This window comes from Pygoscelis adeliae, unplaced genomic scaffold (genome assembly GCF_000699105.1).
Source record: "Pygoscelis adeliae isolate BGI_AS28 unplaced genomic scaffold, ASM69910v1 Scaffold196, whole genome shotgun sequence".
In the NCBI taxonomy this organism is placed as follows: Eukaryota; Metazoa; Chordata; class Aves; order Sphenisciformes; family Spheniscidae; genus Pygoscelis; species Pygoscelis adeliae.
In genome coordinates this window covers 1,261,625-1,287,619 of record NW_008824936.1, presented here as the reverse complement: position 1 = coordinate 1,287,619, position 25,995 = coordinate 1,261,625, and the positions used below count along the sequence as shown (strand labels likewise).

Here is a 25,995-nt window from a genome sequence, read left to right as displayed (position 1 = left end):
TAACATTCACTGAATGAGGATAGACATTAGAACCTTTCTGAGGCAGGTGTGCAATCAGTCTGAGTATACCTGAACTGCAATTCAGTCAATTAACCTAGCTATATGAAAGACCAAATTTGCCTCACATTTATGAGCCCATGCTCAAATTTGGTTGGAAACAATTCTTGGTGAATTCTGAAGAGGGAAAACGTTTGCACTATTATCCAAACATCCAAGCATGAATGTACCTAGAATATAGAGAGTCTGTATATACTATGCCTGACTTAGCATTCCCAGTGTCTCATCTGTTCCTGTGGCATATGCTTATATGCCAGAATGCATTGTATGCTGAAGAAATAGGACATGCAGACTGCCTGCAAAACACTGGATGCCCAAAGCCTACAAGCAGTAGTGTGAATGTTCAAAGCCATGTCGAAGAGATAAGCTTGATCCCAGGCTCAGTACCCTAAAGTCAGTATAGGCTTAGCCTAGCTGTCCTGCCCCCGGTTTATCTGTTTCTGCCTGGAGACATTTCCCTTCATTTTGGAAAGCCAATATATGCATTCTAAATATTACTGAAATTACTTTTTGAATACATGGAGAGAAGGCACCTTAGCAGATTAGCTGTCAAAAGGCAAGCACTGTAGTGGCACTCTTGTTTATCTTTCATTTCAAGGACTGTTGTACTCCTTTGGCTAGCTAATAAACAGATTTTTTTCAGCAATCTTTTATTGGGTGCTTACATGCAATCTGCTGAGCCTTCAAGAAGATAAGCAATACTCTTCTGCTTGACCAGAATATAAAATTGTCCTTCTACCTGAGGCATTGCTACTTCAGATGGTATGGCCAGAAAACACTAGGTTGTGAATTAGAACCCAGAGTGCAGCACAGAGCATTTATTTATGTGTATGTGAGATACCATCAGACAGAACTAAGAGTTTCTAAATTTAGAATTTGGTAACACTTTGCATGTTATCTACTACAAAGCAAAGCACCTGCGTGATAATTTCACAGAGTTGTGTTATCAGTCATTTCTTCCCTCACTCACAGAAAAGCTTGTTTCCCATTTCCCCTCTCTCACCTTTTGACCATTTCTTCCTCTTTTGCCTGGGATAGATTTCTTTGGGTCTGTTCTGCGATGGGAGTTCTTTCTGTAACAAGGTGGAATGTTTCCACTCTGTATCCATAATCTTGTGGACACCAAATTTTAAGTCAAGAGAGAACAAAGACCAGTCCATTGCATGGTGGAAATAAACTTCATTCAAGCACTTTTACCTTCACAGACTGGTAGTCAGTGCTCTGGTAGAAAATTTGAACTCCAACCCATCTCCTTCATAAACCACTAAATAAATCAAAAAAAAAAAAAAAAAGCACATTCTAAATATTCCTGCTTTATTTCTTTAAATTGGGAAATAGGGGGAGAAACCATAGCATCAACAGCAAGTACACATGTGTTATCTGTTAAATAACAGAATCACTGCTTTTGAAAGGGGATGCCCTTGGAAGTGAAACAATTAGAACAGTTTTAGATTTTCAAACTGGAACACATCATGGTAGTGAATATTTAAGAGGTAATCTAGTTAAAATGTACGATGAATGCCTTTCATCTTCATTGTGTCTTTAGTTTGTGTTTAAAAATACAAATAAGACAAAAAGGAATAAAAAAATTAGAGGTATAAAAATAAAGAGTGAAAAGGAATGAGCTTAATATCTGATCCTTGTGTGTTTCTGAGATAAAGGTTATATTCTGTCATAATTTGCCTTCTCATCCAAGCTACTGCATCATACAGACAGTGTTGTATCATGCAGCATCTGTAAAGCAGTATCTAACATAGTGAGGACACAATGTTGATGCAATATTCAACTATTGCTGTTACAAAAGTTGTGAGGAGCTGATACGCAAAATGCTGATATCCAATTTTGAAAACTTGTGCATAACTTTAATCCCATGGGACAATTCACATATCTCTAATTTGACATACACGTTATAGGAAAATAAACTTTCAAAACTTGAGTGACATCGTAAATTTTTATTAAATTTTAGAAGAGTCATCATGCTTTACTCACTGATGTTATAAAAATCCCCACAGGGGACCATTATTTCACATTTGTATCACAATAGCACACAGGAGTTAGTCAGAGACAAACCCCTTGTATTATATGCTTCATCAACAACATGAGGAAACGTTCTGACAGACAAGAACTTACCATTTAAAAATACAAGCAACATGTGAAGGCACAAACCATGGGAATGTAATTAAATGTGTGTTAGTGTATATGTGTGTGTCTGTGTATGTGTCAATACATATACATGTAATACGTATGTGTATACACACACATATATATGCATATACTGTGAGTATAAGTAGGTATATAAATTCAATAAGCATGGCACTTATGCTTTTTTATTTGTATATTTTGAAAGAAAAGTAAATTATGAACAATTACTCTCTGGTGTAATTTGTAGTATCAACGTGCATTTTGTAATCCTAATGCTTTCCATCTAGATGCTGTTTCAGTTTCTTTAAAATTAATTTAATGCATGTGGTCATTTTATAACACAGATTCCTTAAAACTATTATTTAAATAAATAATATTTTTGATTCATAATTATATATTGTGACATTAACTTCAGTAGGTAAGCCGCACAATATGCAAGTGCAAATATGTGTTTACTGCTTCTCTTACAAAACTATAGCCTGATCAAAAACCTGAAGACAGATGAAAGCCTGACTTGATGTGCTTTCACTTCTGAAAGCACGTTTCCTGGGATTATGTATATTACACTGCTTTTTTTGGTGTGATAGGGTTATGCTTCCAGCACTGTTGTTGAGTTTGTTAGTGCTTGTTACTTGATAAACAAAGTATGCCTGCTTACTGTTTTACTGAACGTTCTTGGAGGTTTTTGTGTGTTTTGTAGATGATGACATTTCAAAGATCTCAAAATTTTGGAAACATTATAAGGAACACAGATAATTTTCATCATTTCCTATTTTGCAGCAAAGCATATTTTTCGAAAGCTTTATGACCTGGAGGCTATGTCCAGCATGTCCAGAGAAGGGCAACGAGACTGGTGAGGGGTCTGGAGAACAAGTCCTATGAGGAGCAGCTGAGGGAACTGGGGTTGTTAGCCTGGAGAAAAGGAGGCTCAGGGGAGACCTCATCGCTCTCTACAACTACCTGAAAGGAGGTTGTAGCGAGGTGGGTGTCGGTCTCTTCTTCCAAGTAACTAGCGATAGGACGAGAGGAAATGGCCTCAAGTTGCACCAGGGGAGGTTTAGATTGGACGTGAGGAAAAATTTCTTTGCTGAAAGAGTGGTTAAACCTTGGAACAGGCTGCCCAGGGAAGTGGTGGAGTCACCATCCCTGGAAGTATTTAAAAGACGGGTAGATGAGGCGCTTAGGGACATGGTTTAGTAGGCATGGTGGTGTTGGGTTGACGGTTGGACTCGATGATCTTGGAGGTCTCTTCCAACCTTAATGATTCTATGATTCTATGATTCTATTTCAGTCCTTGATTTAACATAAAATAGTCTTGCCTATTTTGGATAAAGTAGATCAGGAATTGAAGGAAGAATCTACCCTTGACTCCTTCTCTTTTCTTGGTAAGTTCCAATTAGTCCTGGCTGAATGTGCATCTCTGCCCGCTGTGGGTCTGCAATTATAGGGTCTGTAATTTCATTTACACAGAGGAAGGATAACTACTTTTCCAACCAATGGTGTGAGTGCTTTGTCCCGGTACAGCAGCTCAAAACTAAAGAAGGAGCCCCCAGGTGTAGCACATTATTTTGCTACAAGCTTTGGGAACAGTATATATCTTTTGGGGTCCTTTTTAATCCATCTACCTCAACAATTTTGGTGGGTTATCCAAATAATTTCTGTTCAGTGGAATGGGAAGCTGGATTCCAATCTGTAGAGCAAGTTGGAAGAATGCAGTAGATCAGCTAAGAGTCCAATCAAACTAACCAAGTATTATGTAGATATGATTCACTTTGTTTCTCAGAATTTCATAGACTATGTTCTAATTAATTATGTAGATTAGGTGATTTATTGGCACATATAGTACATTTAGTTTTAGTCATATCCATCAGTGGCACATCTATACCATACACTTCAAAGAAGTGGAAATAATACAACTTGACTTCACCCAGGAATGTGCACAATGACCAATGCCAGGAAGTTTAATTATATTAAAAATGCATTGGACTATGTTGTCAAGATATGTTTACTGTAGTTTGGGAACCTGTAGTTCTAATTGGCAGTACTGTATTTCCTGTCATTTTATGCTCATTGGTGACTAAAGAAAACATAATGGGTATAACGTTAAGGCAGATTTCACCAATACAAATTTGATAATGAACAGATTATGCTTTCTCAGGTGGCTTTTAATTGTGGAAATATTTATTCATTTCTCTTTAAATTGTCAGTAGAAATAACATTTATTTTTCATATTGGAACAAGAATAAGAGGTAAAATGATCTTGTGATTATGTCATATGATTGGAAGATAAATATCAAGGATCCATTTAAAGTCGTCTGTTTTCCAGCTTTCTGATGGTTCACAATTATGAAACTCCTTGTAGTCCCAAGTGAAAAATGTTGCAAAACATTCTTATAGATTATTATTGCTAGTGTTAATTAAAATTGTGAACTTGAGTCTTTGGAAAGTGGTAATTTAAGGTGACCTTTGAGTTAATTATGTGAGCTCATTAAAATATTGTTACATAATGATCAACATAGTTTCTTAGATTTTCTATATTACAAAATATGAACACATTGAAGAAAAAGTATATGTGGTAATTAAAACAGAATTTATATTGATTCAAATCACTGATGCTTTTAAATATCTGCATTAGAGTTAGGAGAAGGTAGAGTGGAATGCTAATATTCACCTTCTGTGCTTTAAATATTTTGTTGTTTGTTATTTAAGAGCATTTAAAAAGACATTGGACTATAGCTAAGTGTTTGCGTTAGCTGTTTTCGTCTTTTAGAAATTAGCTATTTTCAATGGAAAAATATAAATGGCATCAACTCCCAGGAAGCGCATTTTTTGTAAACATCCATTTCTAAATTAAGTCATCTTTTATTGAGCTGTGATCTGAAAAAGATTAATAACCACATTCTAAATATGGCCTTGCTGCAATTCTACTAGCTCAACTGCCATGTTTACAGTAAAATACAATTATTACATATCCCCCAGGCTTTAAATTTGTATGCCACATTAGGGAAGCAGTTTCTAAACCATACAGCACTGACAAAAATGACAGAATAATGCACTTCCAGAGAATGTAAGATCTGTCCTGAAATGTGGTGAAAATGCATTACAGAAACCTGTAGTGTGGAAGGGGATCTATCTCTTAAAATCAGAATTCTATGGCTTTGTTTCTTATTATTTAGTTTGAACTCACACAACAGAACTCTCGCATTGAAATATTTTCTCATTTTAAGGAATTAATGGCTCTCCACCAGCCCTTTAACATGTAAAATGAGTAGGTTACTTGTGTCCAGTACATCCAAAAAGAGCCAGGATAAAATAAACATAAGGAGTTGGATATCTTGGAAAAAATCTGTCATGGGTTTGGGTTAATCATCTCCAGAAGAAATTCAACTTGATGCCTGAAATGTAAGACTTCTTGGAGAAAGCAGTAAAGCCTGAGGCAGTGTTGATCTGAAGGAGTGCTCTCCATGGGTCAGAGCTGCTCTGCTGGCAGAGTGCAAACCCAGTTCACAACAGCGGTACGCTGAAAAGTTGTAAAAGACTGCAGGGGCCTTACAGTGCACGCACTCAAGCTTCAGTTACATAGTTCTAGTGGCCCAGTTTCTTATTATAAAAGAAAACTAAAAAATAAAATCTGTGCCTAATTTTCTAGTCTCCTGTCCATCAATGATACTGTAGGATTTTTTCAGTATTCGTGGAATGAAGCAATCCTGAAATTATGGTGTATGTTTAAAAATAAATATGTAAAACATCATTTATGTGCATTTATGCAGTGCTCTTCAGTGTCTGAATATTTATAAATGATCTAGACATACGACATTTTTAGTAATAGTCTTGCTTTTCACATACAATTGAAAAAAAAAAAAAAAATTCTATTTGCCTGAAATTCCTGAACAGGAGGTATTTGCCATAGGTACATACCGACTTTATATTATGAATTCTCACTGTGGTTCCAGTCTTTAGGGTTCCTGTATTCACCTGTTAAAGGTTTCTGAGTACATATTTCACCTGTCTATGTATTATCTCTTTGTTCATGTCTCCACTGTTTTGCAGACTGTTGTAATTAGTGGTGGTATCAGGACTTCATTAGTGCATCAGACTTAAATGTGGTCTCTGAGCTAGAGAGAGAGTGTGTGTTTGTTCCAACAAACTTCCAAAACTTGGATTTTATACAGTGTGTAGGCTATCACCTGTGCTTTCATAGCATAGTAGTTTACCAATCTTTAACCTAAAAGGAACTGCACATAGGGGGAAAAAAAAAAGTCTTACTGCTTTTTGCTAATAACTACCCAGTGATGACTTCAGTGGGAATGAGATTTCACCCAAAATGTCATCAGAGGTTGAAAACTAGTTTTTCTTATTGTTGAATAAGGTAACACAATAGTTCAAATAGTTTTATTTGCATCTTCTGAGATTCTACCTCTCTTTTTTCTCCTTTCCTTGACATTTTATGTCCAAAAGCTAGGTAGTGTAGATATCTGCATCTCAGCCAATGTATACGTAAACAAGTTGACTCCATGTTCACAGATTTTAATACTACATAAGGCAGTCATTTTGGATGAATAGACCCCTGAGTACTGAAGCATTTCAAATCCTTTTTTGTTTGACCATTCAGTGACCTGATAACTATTTCCTGTCCCTAAGTAAGGTTGTGACCCAGGTCTTAGAGTGCAGAAGACAGATAATTTTAGCAACAAGTTAAATCCAAATGGATTTGGTTGGAGGGGGTAAGGGAGAATAGGTTTGGCCAAATTCCTCTAAAATGAAGTGTTACAGCACTTCGATTTAGTACGTCTAGTTAAAAGTAATTGTTGAATTTGTTGCCATCTGTTTGGATGCCTGGGGACTGTAGTCAATATTGGGGTGGTTTGTTTATTTGTTTTGCTTTTACTGAACAATACCCAATACTCTTTTTACACTTCAAAAAAACAATTGCTAATGAAGAGGTGCATTTTCAGAAATATTCCAAGTGTTTTCCAAAGGGAGTATTTCAAGCATTAAAATCATATTGGTATGCAAATAGTATTTTAACATAGGCCACAGAAAATGTATGTTCTGTGTCCATAAAAGTATCATGAATCTTGCATTGCACAAATGTTCATCTTGCAAAAGAATTTCCATTTGGTATGGAGCTATGAACAAGGAATATAATATATTCTTAGAAATATTTTATAGGTAGAAATCTTGTTTCGGTTGGACAACATGATACATTTTAAATCACAATTAAAGAAATGTTTCCTGTAGCTATACATTTTAATAGCAATGCCTCTGCATATTTTAAGTACTTTTAGAGGTGAATTAAAGGAAGGCCTTCACCCCAGAGCTTTTCATTGATTTGAAAATGTAATTGATTAAAGTTTTTTATAAAAGAATTATTTTTTTCCTATTCTGTAATGGGAACTATGGTGTTATGGAGAATTAATACTATTAATGAGGTCAGAGATCTACAACATTCCAAAAAGGCCATTTTCATGTGTTTAATATTGAACACATATTTAAGTCTTTTTCTTTTTTATAGGTAATAATGTTGTGGTTCAGATATATAATATATTTTGGTAATGTGCAACATTTTTCAAGCAAAACATTAAAACAAGGTTTTTGAATTGAAAAAAATTGAAATCTAGGTATTGAAAATTTTATGTATTCAATACTAACTCTTATACCAAAGTCTTATGCCTTTTACAAGTTTCATGTACTCTGTAAAATAGTACGTATGGTAGACTTAGATGATTTTACAAGGAATTGCAAGTAACTCAAGTATTTTAATAAAAATGAACAATCATGCAGTGATATCTGTGTAATTTCTATGCTGTGTTATTTCTATAATGTACACCTTCCAACTTCATAACTACAGTTCAATTCTTACCATGTGCAATACAGAAACATTTTAGCAGTTGTTTGAAATTCATAGGTTTGTGCTGTTTTGATGTATGCACTGCAGATATTTTATCTGGCTTATGTGTATAAAAAAGATTGAAATACTGAATTTTCCAGGTTTTTTTAATATATATTTTTTTTCTCATATTCTTAAGAAAGGCTGCATACAGAGATAATATTGTTGAATAAGATTTTATTTACATGACAGTCTAGAATAGTTCTTCCTTCGCAGATTTATTGTCAGGTTAACTAATCCAACATGGTTATAATTTCATAAATTGCTACATTTGTAGAATGTTGTAGATAACCCAGTCCAGGTAACGAGAGAAAGAAATCCAAGTAGCTAGACAAAAGAAGAGCTTTATTTCACTTTCATAATCATCATTAAACAAGCAGATTATTAATAACTTTAATTTTTTTTAATGGTTTCTAAATGCAGCTTGAGTATCAGGGTTACTAAGAAATTGACTGTGGAAAGTCATTTCCCTAAAGCTCTTGCATGCTTATTGTTTTCTAATATGAAGCAAGCTTAGTAATTTTCAGTTTATGAAGAGACCAGGGATATCTTTTGTCAAAGATAGAATTTAACTTTTTAAAAGGGGGAATTTAAACACTACTGTGTATTTCGAAGTTAAATTTACTGAGAATTTGCTTTAGTAGCTGATGTATATTTTGTAATTGAGAAATTAGTAGTGAATGTAAAAAGAAAGGAAGCTATGTGCTACTAAGGCAGAAAGGTCTGATTTAACCTACCAATGACCTGGCTTTGTTTGTTCAGATGACAGTTCTAAAAGTGTGCAGAGAATATTCCCTTTTAATACAGTTATTTGCCGCAAGCCGTGACCTCACTGCCTGTCAGGGAGCAGGTCTGAATTGGCCCTTTCTCTGATATCGTGACATTGCTTCTGTTGCCTCGATTGTGACCTCTGATTGCATGATACCCCTGAGAGTTCAATTTAATAAGCGTGACTCCTGACTCTTAGCCAGGTCTGCCTTCTTAGGTTTTGTCAGACTCTACTTGTAGTCTGGTCTACATATGCTAAAACACTGCATAGGCTGTCATCATACCATGCGAGTTGTGTGCACTGTATTCAAAATTCTCTTTCAAACATCTCTCATTTATTGCAAATGGAAATATTTATAAAAGCTTACTTGGAATAAATTTTAAAAGTTGTTTCATCCACAGTTGTGGCTGCTCGGGATTTTTGTTTTTTATACCTTTGTACAAATAGTTACTATTATATCACTATATTACCAAGCATGCGAGTTACCCGTGCATCATACTAATTCCTTACTTTGAGATTTGTTTTATTTCCCCTGTGAGAGTATTATATATTTCTATGACTTCCCATCAACAATATGTTTGTTCATTATAGAAATAGTAGGGGCAAATCCCCTTTTTTCATTGCATAATTAATACAGTTGCACAAGGAGACAGTACTGATGAGCACCCAGAGCACTGTGAGATGTAGTTACTCAGGACTAGTCAGGTGAAAGCTGAAGGATCTGTTTGGAATCCAGCAGAAGGTGAGTAGAATTAAGACTTTTTAAGTATCATTGAAAATTAGATATCTTGGTTTCAGTGACTGTTTTGCTACATCATTGCATTCTTTTCTCCTGTTTTCCTCCTCTTCTAGCCAAAATCCTGAAGGAGAGTCTATTCAGAGACCTGGCTGCCTTGAGGATGATGATGCTATTCAGACATTTCTCCAGTTTTAGTATCCCTTGATGCATTCACTGAACCAGAATATGGAGAATTTCAAAGATTTGAAAGAGTTTCAAGAACCGTGGTACAAGTTACAGACAAGTTTCTGTATTTACTTACATTTTTTGTATTCTCATTGCAGATACGTATACCTTTTCTAGCCTCTGTATCAGTACCTCTAACATACTGTTTCTAATCAATGTATTTAGCTTTTCAGACAAGCAGAAAAATCTTGCTGAACAAAATAATGCTTTGTGCTCACTTTTGTAGTTAAATTAAAAAAATTTCTGTAAATATTACCATTTAATATTTCTCTGTTTCTTCACCTGTTTTAAAGTTTTCTGTTTGCCTTTTCACTCGGATTACTTTGTGTTAAAATTGTTACATCTTGTATGAAAAGGAAACTATATTAGAATCTTTCTTATAAAACAACTTGTCCGATGTAAGGCAAAAAGCAGGTATTGTTACATTCAAACTTGGCAATGAAATGCTGTTCGTTCTTCTTCATGACAGTAACTGTTACAGTGGAAGTAAAATCTTGGTTTGGCCAGTTAAATCATATTTAATTCATATACAAAAAAATCATATTTAATCATATACAAATTCCCATGTAAGTTAATACAATTTTAATAGCCTAAGTTAGTCTATAAGGTTGTACAACTCAAAATATAATCGTGTGTTCCCTTATTCTGGAGTAAGTAGTGTAAGATTAGCTGTTGAAGTTCCTTAATCTCAAGTGGGAGTTTGCTTACCTAATTGGAATTTATGGGATTTCACTCCTTTTTGGATCAGACCTTAATGCTCTGTAAGTTCCTGTGCTATTTGCAGGAGCTTAGATAATTGGCTGCAAACAAGCAAAGTTAGTAATGGACAACTGTTTTACCTGTTGTTAGGCAACAGGTAAAACAAATTATACTTTTAAGTTAATTAGTTATGGCTGTCTTGAAAGCTATAGCAAATATAAACAGAATGCACATGAGGCAAATTCACCTATTCGGAATCACCGTGGTATTTAACACCTACTCTAAGAATAAAATATTTACAATCAAGCTTAAAGAAAATTAAATTATGTTCAGTAATAGAATTGGGTTTTTTGTTTTGTTCATTTTCTCATTTAAAAAAAGAATTTAAATACAGGTCTAAACAAAATTCTGTAAAAGAACAGGAGGAGTCAGGGCTAATTTATTCCTTTTTCAACTCTGATTTCTTCATTCAGTGAGGTAAATCATTCAAATCCTCTCTGCATGGATAGAAAAAAACTGTGCCATTGTAACTATAACTGATCCAAAATCAGTATAATTAAGTCAGTTCAATTCCCTGGGGGCTGAATACTCTTGAATATGTGTTGGTTTCTCTAAAATTATATACTGTGTTTCAATTTTTCATGTGTTTACAGGCTGAAAATTTCAGTCCAATTAATCAAGAAATCTATAAAAATACTTTCTCTTTGAGCCATATGAATTAAGAATTAACCTGGGGCAACTTACAGGCAAATTGTGGTTTTGTTTTGCTTTTTTTACCTGTCCTTCTTTACAAATGGAATTCCCTTTTTTTAATAGATCCATAAGAAACTGGAATTTCATATTGTTTATTTTCTTCCATGATGTATCAACCAATTAAGTATAATTTAATAAGAAGAATTAGTACTTTTATGTCTATATTTATTTATAGTCACTCATAAGTTTAGTATCTATGGTTATTTTTAAGCTGGATATAAATATGTAAGAATTGTACACGCTTGGGGATTAACTCACTTTAGATGTAGAGTCTTAAGAAAAAGAACCATGTCTATCTGAGACTTTTTTTCCATTGAATTCAATGAGCATTAAATCAAGCCTTGTTTATACAATGTTTGGCATAATGACAGGCCTGATCTTCAGTGGTACCTCTGGGTTTTACTATAATGTAAATTAAACAGCAGCCTTGCACTTAGTCTGTGTAGACTTTGTGTGTATATTTGACAATGTAGAGTAGTTCTGCTGTTATGCATTACTGCACTGACAAAGCTGTGAATTGTTGACACGGTACCTTCATCAAATACCAACAGGTATTTCAAGTCAGCATCAGAAAGTAAGCCAGAAAGAGTTTCACCCACACAAAATAACACACTTTTAAATTGAAAATGATATGTATACATAATAGGTAGAATAGATAACCAATTCATAGGTATTCATAACTGAACTACATATTGACATTCATACAATAATTTCATTATTTCACTTTCAGTGTCACTCTGCATTGATAAGTACCAATCACGTATGGTACTCGTGTACGTCACATGTGTTGATGAACATGAGTTCTTAAAAACTAGTTCATATATTATTCAAATAACTATCTAGAAAAAATGTTTATTCTCAAGAGTAAACATAATAAAGACTTTTTTGAATGTACATTCCCAATCTGTCACACAAAATTACATATTTTAATTACCTGCTCATAAAATTATGAGACAATTAATGTAGTGTAAGTCAGCTTTACTGGCTAACTTCATGCTGCTCCTGAGTAATAATTTTTCTTTTTTTTTTTTTTTTTAATACTTGGCACACGTGTCTTCTTGTCACATAGCAACTTCAAATTGTTATTTTGAACAAATATTTTGTTGGGTTTGGATTTTTTGGTCCCTTTCTTGTACTTTTAAGTCCTTCAGTACTAACAAAACCTACCTTAATGGTTGTCACAGTCAATAAAATTAATTGTATTTTGTATTTTTTGCCCTCTTGATAGGGGACAACATAGTAGTTAGACCTCCTGTGCTCTTACAAAATGTTCCTTTGTATTTGTTTTTTTGAGAATTCCTTTGGAAGATCTGATGTCTTAAATCGTTTTGCTTGGTTTATTGAATTTAGAGAAAGGTATTCCTCTGGCTTGGACTCCATATGAAGTGATAATCTTTTCTTGCTTGGGAATGCTGTTTCATTACTGAGCAACTACGCACTTCTGTTCAAGTTCTTGATTGTTTCTGTCAGTTAATCTTAAGAACTGGAATGTATAGAAATAAAATCTATCAAAAGATTCTGTAAAAAAATTTTTGATGTTATGCATCTCAATTTTCTCCTGAGCAATATAAAATCCATTCCTCTTTTCAGTAGAGAATGTCCATCATTAGGGCGTTTATTAATTCCCAAAGATTATGAGAAAAACTATAGATAGGGTCTGTTACTAGGCAGATTTGGGGGATGAGACAGAAAGTATGTGAGAGTGTAGGCGGTAAGGATAAACAAAATAGGCTAAATCTACTTCCATCTTATTTATTCCTTACATTTACTTATGGATAACTAAGCATGGAAACGCTGAACATAGCATTTCAAAATATTTTTTTACTCCTCCTTGATTTCTTTTGGTTCTTCAAGGGCCTTGACTATCCAAAGATCTCTGGGTAACTCTTGGCTATACTCCAAATTTACTTCTTAGCAGCGCTGTTGATGAAATATGTCCATGCTGAGTGGCTGAAGCAGGTAGTATCTAGACTACAGAACACCCTGTTCATAGAAGACTACACAAAAGAATAATGTGAAAGTACAACATAGTGCTGTAAGGTTTTTTATGTACTTTTTGAACTTGTAAAAGCCTGAGTGGACCTTGAAGAGCGCTGTTTGCAGGAAGGAGTAGTTTACATCAGGAACTCATCTCTGTGTGTGCATGTGGGTAGAATATCATCCCTGTAGTTTCTCCATTTTTGTAGAGTTGGGGTTTGGTTTGGGGTTTTTTGTTTGTTTTTTAAGAAAGAACCAACTTAGTTTTTCAAACATGAAGCTATTTCATGTTATTTCCCAACCTATACATAAAACAAGTCTGCCCTTGGGTGACTGGACTGAGAAATGTCTCTGTTCTTTTTAGTTGTAATGCAACTTCTATCTATTTAAGTTTTGGGACCCTGAGGAAGCTCTGTGTGTGTGTGTCTGTGTGTGTAGGTAGATGCTGAAATACTAAAATTTTCTTTATATACCCTTCATCCTATCTGTTGTCGCTTGTTTTACATTTATTCCTGTGTAAAATACAATTTATCTTCACTTTCAGCACAGCATTAATCCAATATGAAAATTTCTGGCTATCCTAATAGTAATGCTGTTTATTATACTATTACCACAGTATAAGAGTCCAACATACTGGGGCTGAAGAATTTGATGTTTGGATGCCTTCAATACTTGCCTTAGTACAAACAAAAATGCCCAGAGCAGCTGATACATTTCAACTGAGTGGAGTCAGTGACTATATAGCATTTAATAAAAAATTTAATAAATACAAAATCATAGACTCAGTCACCAGCACTTGATATTTGCATTTCCAAACTTGGAAGGTTTCAAAGAAATTGGAATCTTAACATTTCCAAATGTTTGTGCAGTTTATTCTCCTGCTTTTTCTTCTGCTTTTCTGTGGTGAAAATTTCACGTGGCCACATTCACTGAGGTTAAAATAAATAACCATAACTAAATGTTTAATTCCAGTGTTAAATGACTACTGTAGCATTCTGAAGAAATAAACCAATTTTGCTGAATATTTCCTTGATATGAACGTGTTTGAACAGTAGTCTACATAACTCTAAATGTAATGATTTAAATGGTACAATATTAACCAGTTTAATCAAATGGCAGAATATTGTTCTGTTTTCTGGCTTATTTTTTTAAAGAAGTAATTCTTTATTTGGTGGACAAGGGAATCTCATACAATTTATTAGAGAGTGTGGACCTGTATTAAACCAGTGCACTACTGTTCCTTTATTTTTTCTTTCCACCTCTATGACTTATTTTAATTGACACAAGCAACTTATTCTTACATTATTATTATTAGCCCTCCACCATTCAATCGCTATATAGATCCCAAATAGATCTTCAAGTTCTTATCCCAAGATTCACTGCCTGAATCAGATCAGAACAGTCATAAATTAGCAAAAAATGAAATCAGCAATTGTATGTGTGGCAGCTTCCTGTACACACCTCGGGTGAAGTATGTCTTTAGGTTTCTAGATCAACTCAGAAAGGTGTTGTATGTCTTAGGAAATGCCATGATATGAAACTGATATTGTTATGAAGGAAATTATAGAAGATAAATGAGAAATTGTGTTTGACATAAATGGAGGAGTACAGAAACTGGTGACAGCCCATAAAAGTTGCGAAAGATGTATTAATTGGAAGGAACAGTGTTTAATGCTGCCTTGAAGTCAGTGCCAGGAAAGTGAAACTTATGAAGCAATTCAAAGGAAAATGTACCATGTTCACAAGAAGAGTAAAAGACATAAGCAATTTAATATGGAGTAGTAGTTTGCAATGTATTTGTGTGATCCGAGGGTTGCAGTGAAAGAGATTCAATATTCAGGAAACACTGGGAGAACTTTATCGACACTATTGTGATATGAAAAGAGAGAAGTAACTTTAAATGAGGTGTCTTAAAAGTACACCATTGAAGATAAAGTAAGACTTGGACTTGCCTCAATGTGGAGAAAGGAACAAATTGAGCATAACCAGGGATAAATACTAATTACTACTGATAAATAGTAGTGGTGCTGTATTCTGCAGAGGCGGGAACAAATAGCAAAACAGAAAAGAATGTGTGGGAAGGCCCAAGTATGAAATCCTGTTTTCCTTGAATTCAGAAGCTGAAATTTGTACAGTTTCAGTGGTTTAGGAATCTCAATGAAAGGGTTCAGCTTTTACATAATCTAATAATAAGACATCAAAGAGATAACACAGAAAGCACAGGCTGAAATGTGGTAACCACTGAAGCAAGATGAATTAAGCAGGTGAAGCTTTATTACTGGTGTTAATCACCCAGAAATAGAGCACAGTGTAAAAGACAGCAAAAAATAGAAAGAAAAACAGGGAGAAAAAGGACAGCCAAAATAAAGACTATGGGTCTTAACTGAGAGTGTGGTGAATACCTGGATTCGGCACAGGAAGAATGAGTGTGAGGGTGAGGTCAAGAACAGTCATGTGGTAAAAAGGAGATGATTACAGTAGCAGATGAAGATATTAGAGAAGAGAAAGAGGTTTGCAGATGGAATAGTAATATAGTAGACCTTATTTATAGTCTGAAAAAAATCTGAAATAGCTGGTAAAAAGAGAAAAAGGGCACAAGTTTTAGAAAAAAAACTCAGAATTTTTTTTTCCTTTCATTAATTGCTTTTGTAATTTTTGAAAGACTTGCTTTTGTGGGATGATCAGCACTCCCACGTTCAAAACTCCTTGTGATGTAATTGGTAATGCGTTTTTAAGCAACAAGAAATTTTGCATGTCGTAACCTGACGTGGTATTCTTGTGAAAAAATTCTATTTCATCTTTTATTCATCTGTGATCTCACTCAGACACTGCTATAAATATTTTTATTTCATTTATTCTAGTCCTAGAGATGGAAGTTGATTTAGTCAAAAGTTACTCAGATGAAAAAGTAACATCTAAAATTAACCAATCCGTACAGTATAGCTATGTCACAAACAAGTTGCTGTGTTTTTAAGATAGAAATGTATGTGTTTCACTATCTGAAAATTCCAGACCTGAGTTGTAGATAAACGAACCTTATCGGGAGATACTATAATTTTAAGTGAAAAGAACTCTGTGTCAATTACTGCCACATGATACTACCAACTGTCTGGAAGTCTTATATATATAGCTAATATAAATGTACTCACTGAATACCTGTGAGCATGCTAAAGACCACTCTAAATACCATTCTTTTTCCAAAACCAGTATTTTGGGCATGTAGTGATTGCTATGTAATGCTTAGGTGATTTAGTGACTTCTGACAAAGTAGACTTTGACAAATGTGTCAAGCTTTTTGTGGAAGAGAAGAAATTCCTTTCATTTCTCTTACATTCTGCTATAAATTTCTGGATGATTTTGGGGGTGGAGGGGTGGTGGTGGTGTGGTTTTTTTATTATTGTTATTTTCTTCTCTGTTTCCAAATTCTTCAGTTTCTTGCCTTGGTAGCAATGTTATTACTCATGTTGTTCTTGCTTTCTGTTCTGCCTGTATTATACAGATTGTGACAGAAATAATGCCATTTTGTTTGTGGACTAACATATGAAGAAAATGAGATAAAAAGTTGGATTTCAGGTTTGGGATTTAAAGATTATTTATTAATGTGTATTATAACAGGGACTCGATAATCTTAAAGTTCTTTTCCAACCTAAATGATTCTATGATTCTATAACATAACTTTATAGAAGATATAGGAAAAATTATAAAAATCCTCACAGGGTATATATATGATTTTAATTTTTATTCAGAATAATCTTTTTATAGAATTTGTACACTCATACACAGACTCACACGCACACGCCCTCATAATATATATTGCTGGCCAATAAAGTATGCCAGAATACTGACAGATAAGAAAAATTTCAATGTTTTAATAGCATAGATACGAATTTTATACCCAAGCTCAGCTACTTAATTCCTATATTAAGAGCACCATTTCCAGAATACATATTGAGAAAATTAACTCTGGTCACATATTTTTTATATTAAGGGAGGAAAACTTAGAATGCTGAAGAAATTCCAAGCCCTTCTTTCACATTGTAGGTCTTAGTTTTCTTAGTCTCTTACTTTATTTGTATTGTACTCTGTATGAAGCAAGTTTTGAAGTGAATTAAATCACCCTCTAAACACAAAATTTAACTGTGAAAGGTTGGATACAGTGCAGACTTCTCCACACATTTCTCTGTTTCAAGAAACACATGACATAGTAAAGTTAGACCTTTTATCTTCCCATCATCAACAAATAGATTTGAAAAAAAAAAATCCCTGTGTTGAATCAGGTTCCTCAGTATCCTCTTGCATATAAATTGACAAAAGAGTTGAGTAGCTAACTGGGATTTACAACAATCAAGATCGTTGTTTCCTGGGCATAGAATCTGAAAACTAAAATGCAGAATCTGAAAGATCACCCTGAGTGTAGACTTCGTGTAACCGTCTTCCTTCTTTTTGTATACTGGCTTGCTGTTAAGAACACTTGCCCTTGCTCTGGGGAACATAGGTATGAGGTACTCCTTAGGCAGTGGGAAACATAGGTTTCAGGTACTCCTTAGCCTGGTGAGATTTGAATCTCCAGCTTCCACATGCCAAGCTATTCCCTCTGGGTATGTTTCAATCCTCTTTTTAAAGCTGACTGCTACAGCTGTGGGCACGAGATGCAACAATCTTGAAGAAAAACCTATGAGAAGAAAACTGACTCTAGTCAGTGCCCATCTAGAACTGAGGGCACTTCACCAGGAGTAGTTCACAGATTCTTAGCCCTTCTCCTTTAACTCAATGGATTATCCAGAGTTAGTCTAACTCAAAGTACATGAGTAACATCCATATTTTAAACTGAACATGAGCCGTGCTGTCTCAGAGCATGCCCAACAAATGAATTTGACAGACGGAGGATGACATTTTTCTTGATCCCAAAGTTCAGGTTCTTATGGGTTTGCATATTGATTTGGGCACCTAGAAAAGAATTTGTTGTTTTCCTGTAATGTTCAGTTCCAAGGACATTTCAGGTGCCCAGGCTCTTCTGAATAAGTTCTCTCTACTTAGATGCCCAAATTCTGCAGGAAAATGGCAGTAGGTGCCCCTGAAAGCTGCATTGGATCTGGCCTAAGTGCACAGTATGTGTGTGGATGATTAATTGGCAACACCTAAAAATCTTTACTGTATTAATGCCAAATGTAAGACTATTCCAATCTTAAATTATTAACGTGTGTGTCATGTAAAAAAAGTCAAAAAGATTGAAAGCTTAGAAGTGATAATCTAATGAGGGTACGATACTTTAAATACCTCTGTGATTAATTTGGTTTTTGACGGAGTTATGCCTTCTTTGATGTATTCCTTTTTTCTTTGATATTCTAAGAGTTGTCTGGGTTTAACAATTAAAGATTATAGGTCTGATCCATTTCAAAGATGCAGAATGCTTACAGCGCTTTGGAACTTCTGTGGAATTTGTGTGTTAGTACTTCTACAAAATCAGGTCCAGGTTTTTAAAAAACCCAGAGCCCTAATTTAAGAAAGCTATCAAGCAAATGCATGTTAATGATACTGATACGCCAGATCCTCAAACACAGGATGTTCATAAGTGGAATAGAAAAGTGATAATGCTGTGTTTTAATTCGTAACATAGTATTTTTTCATAAGAATTAAAAAGAGAGATATAACTATTAAAAAGTGAGAATATGGGAATGTTCCAAATAAGAAAATAGAATACAGTTTTCTGCAGCATTATTAAACAAATTATTGAACAGTGTCTCCCCATTTGAGAAAAAAAAGCCGCTATTAACACTAATATGGAACAAGAATACTCTGTTTAATAGCATATATAATTTTAAGAAAAAAAAAACCTATTGTGTGCACTTTTATCTTGGTCACTTTCTTGTTTCAATAATGTTTCAATAATTAACATGCAAAAATAAATAAAAATAAAAATGAAATAAAATTTTATTAAATAAAACCAGTTGTGTTTCAAACATAATTCAGTCAAAAATTCAAACTGCAACTAAGGTAAATTATTAACAATCATTTTGGAAAAATAACCTGCCAAGTTAAAAGTATTCACTTTATTGTAAGTTTTATCATAGCTTATTGTATGTGCATCTTCTTTTGACCATCACTGACACACAGACTCAGACATGAACTTTTAACACTGGTTTTAAATCCCTACACAGATTTCCCTTTTAATGGAGGAAAAGGTAAAAAAAAAATTGATAAATGCATAAATAATACCAATCCTTTTAATAGGAAGAAGTAGTTCTCCTGAGAAAGATGGTAATACTGGACCAACTTTTCTGTAAATACAGATAAGAAAAAACCTAAAGATAATGTCTTGGGGAATTATTCCTCACTGGAGAACATATGTGGAAAAGCAGAAGGCTCAATCTCCAGGACTGCTCTTACGGAGTCATGCAGAATGCTTCTTACTGCTGTTATAAACCAGCATCTTCTTCCTCTGGAGAGCTATAAGGGTACCAGTGTAGCTGCAGACTTGGAACCTATAAATTTTCAAAATTTAAAGGTCAGAAAGCTGTACTCCTGAACCAGGAACAAGGGAAGGCAATATCATAAACCTAGAAAAGAAGAAATGGCTCCCACTTTAATCAAGGAAGGTGATGAACTCTGTAATTAGGACTCTTTATATTTTGATATTTGGCACTGATTGAGCAGTTCACTGCTTGATCTTTTTAGTCAGCCCTCACAACCTCATTTGGGTAGATACAGTGACTCTCCATCAAAGCTTTTCATTTTCTGTCTTCCTGAGGTAAATGAGAGTTCTTTACATCAACTGAGGATAAATTCTTCTGCCTAAGTTCTAGTCTGTGAGTCACTAGCAAGATATACCGAACTTCATATTCTGGACCAGGACCTTGCCTAATTTTAATAGGTTAATTATGGGTTTGACAATTGAACACGTTCAGCCTAGGGAATGGATTTGGTTTGAATAGAGATTCTCGATACCAAGATAAATGGAGAGCACAACCAAAAGACATTTGTATTGCAGACTATGAAATAAGAAGCTATGATACTTTAACAATATTCCCTTAGAGCTAAAAGATGAAAGAAATGAGCTCACTGTAAAACCAGGTAAAATGCAAGTGAGGAACTATGTTTCACAGCTTATGCAAAGTAAATTATAATTTTTACAGAAAGAAAAGTTTAAAAAATACTACAGATAATGTAGCAAACCTCTTACAAAGGTAAGTTGGTGAATAGCCTGTAACTTCAGTTTATGTTGTCAAACCATGAATGAAAACTAAGGCTTAAAATATGAGGAAACCATTCACCTCAAAGGCAGTTCTGACATCCCCCCCCCCTTTACAGTTATTGATAGTTAAATCATTCATGGTGGGCAAATTCACGATACAAAGTGGAATGATGTACATTCTTTGCTGGTTCAAGTGCAGAAGGACATGTATGCTCCTGCAGTTTACTAAGCAACTTCTAGTAGCTGCTGAATTTACCTTTCACCGAGAGAAAGAAAAATCTTTAAAAGGAAAAAAGGAGTAATCAGCAAGAGGGAAGATAACTCAATGTCATCTGAAATGAGATTAAAGAGAAAAAAAATACTTTGGTACCAAAAAAAAAAAGTTTTCTGATGTCTCATAAAAGCCCTGAGTCAAAGGTGCCAAAAAGACATAACCTATAAAGTTGATGTATAAGGACAGAAAATAAAAAGTTATTCTAATCCATGAATATCCCCATGCAACAATGATGCTTCCTCTGCAGGCTCTTCCTTATGCTTCAAAACGTATCTGGTATTCACCAGAATGGTCCCAAAAACTGAAGGATCTCCACAATTGTACAGCTTTTTTTCATAATGTTGCTATTTTATTCTCTGTCTTTGGGTATCTTTTGTGATCCAAAAGTAGGTAGTAATTTGTGAAAAATAATTTATGTATGCAATTGCTTTGAAATCCAGTATCAGAAAGTGCCATTAAAGTGTCATAATAAATCATATCAGTAAAAGATAGATCAGGGGAATAAGATTGTCATGTGTCCAGTCTTGCATATAATGATGATTTTTTTTACCTTATAGTTTTGTAAATAGAATTATAAATATACATGAATGTGTATTTTTAAGCATAGAGATAGCGCAGTAAGCATTCACAGATGCTATGACAAGCAATTTATGTATAATATATATTTCCATAGATATTTCAGAATAAAGGAGAATCTTATTTCCCAATAAAAATAGATTTATTCAGAAGGCCAATATTTAATCCCAAAAGATAAAATAACCATAAAATTCAAGTTTAATGTAAAAGTCTTTCTCAAATATATCTGAAGAAATTCAGGTTAGTTGGATTCTTTGCAAGAAAAGGAAGTAATTGCCTTTTTTTTTTAAAAAAGGCAATATGCTCAAAGTTTATCTGAGGAATCTTAAAAAAATGATATTTTAAAATAATAGTGAAAGACAGGAGTATCTTTTTTCCTCCCCAGGTAAAAAAGAAGAATTTTCTGAGCTGGAAACTACTTTGGATGAGAAATTACAAAGGAGAAAAGACTTTACATACCAATGGCTTCATACACAGCCTTTGGATTATGAAGCAGCCAGTTCCAAAAATATGAAGTGGTGAGGTCATTGCCTTTAAATTAGATTTTTTTTTTAATTTTAAATTTATCTTGTAAAGTGAAACCTAGGTTAATAGTTCTAAAACAAACATGACTGTGTAGCTAGCAGACAGTACACTGTATTTCCGGGTCCCAAACATAGCACCCTGTAGAACTGGTTTAGTAGTCATTATACAGATACATCTTCCATAGTGATAATGAAATGATACACAGCGCAGAATCTTACAATAAATATCTACATAGCTTTATGCATAGCAATGCAGTGTTTTTTGTATTGTAAAGAGTATTGAAAAAAGTGCTTATTCGTCATATATTTTATAACTTTATTGGTATATATTATGGTTTTATGTAATTAGATCAACTGTAACATTACCTATATTGTTAGATTTGATTAAGGAAGTAAAAAACCCACTTTTTAACTAGATAGTATGTATTTATATTTTGTCTTCAAAACATAAACCCAACTTACACATCTTCATAGTATACTTTAGTAAAATGTTGTAAACGTGTACCGTCTATATTTAATTTTGGTTATTAAACAGGTAAAATATCAATACAGTTAAATAAAAGGTTAATCTCATTCCCTAAACTAACATGAAGACATAGTAAGTATATTTTGGTCATAAATTCAATATAAACCATTGATATCTTGGTGAAGTCATTAGTAGACACAATGCCAAGCACCTCTAATAAAACCAAACAAGGTGTCAGTAGGCAAGCAATGGATTTAGTGTAAGCATTTTAACTTTATGTTCATTAAAGATGTATTTAATTTGTAATTAAATGGACTGCATATTATGTTTTGTATGGAAAAATAGTCCACATTTCTAAATTTTATCAATGACTGTAGGAAGTATATGCAGCGCATGTTCCTTAGAAAATATTTATCTGTCAGTCATGTTCCATAATTGAAACACTCCAAGTGTTTGTTTAAGATAACTGTCATGACTTTTAATTTGAAGGAAAACACTGGAACAGAACATGTAATGATGTTTGAAAGTAAGAAGACAAGGAAATTTAGAAAAGAATTTTTTTAAATGTTATTATGTTACCTCCGCAGGTGTGTGCTATGCACTAGTAATTGTACTGACATTTTTTAAGATTATGATACCATTTTTGAATGTGGCAGAAGTCCCACTGATCTCCATTGGAACATCACTGGTAGACTGTTTAGAACAGCTGATACATTTATGTAACTGAAAACAATTTTATCCCTATGTAAAGTAATGTGACAACTGATTTGGCTATAATTTATGTCAGTACATGCAAAAATTCATGCATGGTTGCATTTATTGACATTTATATTTTTAAATTAGTATTCTATCATAAGAATAAACAATATTAGTTGTTAATAATTTATTGATTTTATTGTTAAGTACAAACATTTTAATATTAATTACTCTGATTCTTTAACATTATCAGTTAATATTAATTACTCTGATACATCTTAACCATGGAATTATTTTAAATAGTATAATTTCTACTTAAGCAGGAGTGTTTCCAGGAAAATATTCTGTCCAGGTATTTTAGTGAACCCAGTACAGTGGGATTTATTGAAATTTCTATTCTACATTTTTCCCAGCTGTCATTTTTTGCCTGAGTTAGATCCTGTGATACGTGACAGTAGACGAGTACAACTTGTGGTAAGAACTTCTTTCCTTGTGGGATTTTGCAGAATTCAGCTATGCCTTGTTCATGTTTTCAAATACATACTTGGTGTAAAAGCAACCAGGAGATTTTTTTGATTGAATATAATTCTTTAATGTTGTCTCTATTTGGCAATCAAGCCGCCCATTGATGGAGATCAGAAGAAAATGTTTGAGCACAAGAACCCATGTGTGTACATAGGGTTCTAGTTTCATAATCTGATACTGGTTTTGTTTTTAAGACATCAAATGCTACTGTGTGTTTTTTTAAAGCTTCTAAATCAACCTTTTAAAAAATGTTTTAAAAAAATTAAATATGGTTCAGCACTAATTACATTATTGACTTAAAACATGTATTCTTGTCAATCAGACAAGTTTAAATGTTCTTAAATTCTGTAAGTCACATACCTAAATCATTCTAATATGCCCACAGTGTCATTTATTAAAAGACAGTAAGTTGGACTAGTACAGTGACATTATTAAAAACAGTGTATAAAATCAGACTTATTCCTACAATTTCTTTTCTATAGTTTTTTACATCATAAAATGCCCTCTACTCTTTTCATGATTCATTCTTTTCTTTGCAGCATTTAAAAAAAATTGTATTTTCTGAAATGGGTAGTTCTGCAGGTTGGCAGGAGGGGGAATATGAGCATTTTAACAATCTGAAGATTTACAAAATGAAAAGACTCAGTGTCAGAGATACCCCAAATTTTCTTTGATAGTGAGCAGTGTTATGATACCTACAGGCCAATTTATACTATACACACACGCGCACACACACACACTTTCATGTTTTATTGCCAAATTAGCAATATTCTTGTTGATATAATTATGTGGGGTTAAAAAAATGGGGCAAAAACTTACAGACTGTACAGAATTAGTGTCTTATATTCATATATATAATGTAAAATGTTGCATAAAAAGTATTTCCCAGTTAGATGATGCACCATATGCCTCATTCTGTACTCTGAGCAATCTTGGCCCTTTCTAACCTCTGTCTTCCTTAGCTTCACCACCTATGCAATATACATGTTTTGGAAATGCTTCCATAAACTCTTCTAAAATTCACTGCTGAAAAAATGCTTTGAAGATTTAGATGTTACTATTACTATTCTCTTTAAGTCAGATTTTGTCAAAAATTTTTCTCTGGTGTGGGGTGTGTCCAATTCTTAGGTTGCTGTTAAAGTTTAGTGGCTGAAATCATGAACCAGGCAACCATTGTGATGGGTTTTGGTTGCAGCAGCACTAATAGTTATTTGTTAGGTGAAGTCTAAAACAATAATTGCTCTAATTTGAGCAAATCATAATCTAATAATGTTATCTAAATCACACATTATGTAATTATCGGTAAGCATATGTGCATATAGGTAGATTGTATCTTATTTACAGTAAGCAGTTATATCCACAAAATACTGCTGAAATCCCACAACAGTATTATGTGGTGTGCCCACATAACTGGCAATGTTATGGGATTGTCACAGCCTGTGCCACATAATTACATAGCTGTTCCACATGAATGAAATACAGAGAAAATGCAATAGAAGGTCAAAAAATAGAAAAGGAATAAAATGTGTCTCTAATGCAGAAAGCAGTACTATATAAGCAATGAAGTAATGATGTGGTTTGTACACATAGAAGGCTGGAGAATTATGGTTTTAAAATTTAAAGGTTGAAATGTGAAATGTGAACATACTCCTAATACTTTTGCACAGTAACTTAGTTAAAAGCTATGAAATCTTGACAAAAATGAAGTTAACGCTTAGCTGCAGTCATTACCAAAAAGTAGGAAAAGTTCTGGTAAACTGAAAGAAAGAGGGAAATATACATTAAAAAAAAAAGGAAAAGAAAAAAAGATAATTAGAAGAGGAAAGCATTCCTGGGCATTTCCAGTAGTTTATTCATATGTCTCATGCTTGACCATAAAGTTTCCTGCTGTGTAATAGGATCCCTAATTTGTATGTGTTACATAAGCCTGCATTCTGAAAGTACTAGATTAATATAATTTTCTAACTGATACTTGTGCACATTCCAAGAATTTAAGACATTCTTTTTCATGGATACAAAATGGTATTTCAATGGTTGCATATTAACAATAAAGTCTTAGCCCTTCTCATTGGGGAATAAACCCTATGTAGTAACCTGCAGTAAATCTAAGACCTTGTTATGTTAATCGTGATCATTTTGATGATTTTGCTTACTACTGCTACTACTACTACATAAGTGCTTAGGAAGGCATGATGACTTACAGTTTAAACTGGGCACTTGAAATTAATATGATTTTGCTGAATGACAAGTAGGAGAGACTTCCTGATTCATCTTTGTATGTAGTTTAAGTTACCTACATGGTTAACCACTTCACTATTAATCAGTATCTCCAAATCATTAAGATATAACTTGAATTTAAAAGCACTTTTTACCTCAGAAGGTTTCAGAATATCTTGATAATTTAACATAGGAATAGACACATATTCAGATGCAGAGCTGTATTCAAGGCAAAGATTCCTCCTCATTGAAATTAATTTCCAATTAATTGGAA

General features: G+C 33.7%; 1 protein-coding gene across 1 annotated transcript in view; it reads left to right on the top strand.

Annotated features, from left to right (window-relative positions):
• The window catches only part of LRRIQ1 (leucine-rich repeats and IQ motif containing 1), a 116,623-nt gene that overhangs the window by 72,811 nt on the left and 17,817 nt on the right, over positions 1–25,995 (top strand). The window contains exons 23-24 of the mRNA XM_009325353.1: positions 21,679–21,811; positions 23,393–23,453. Coding sequence (XP_009323628.1) covers positions 21,679–21,811; positions 23,393–23,453 — 194 coding nt within the window. The remainder of the gene's footprint in view (positions 1–21,678; positions 21,812–23,392; positions 23,454–25,995) is intronic.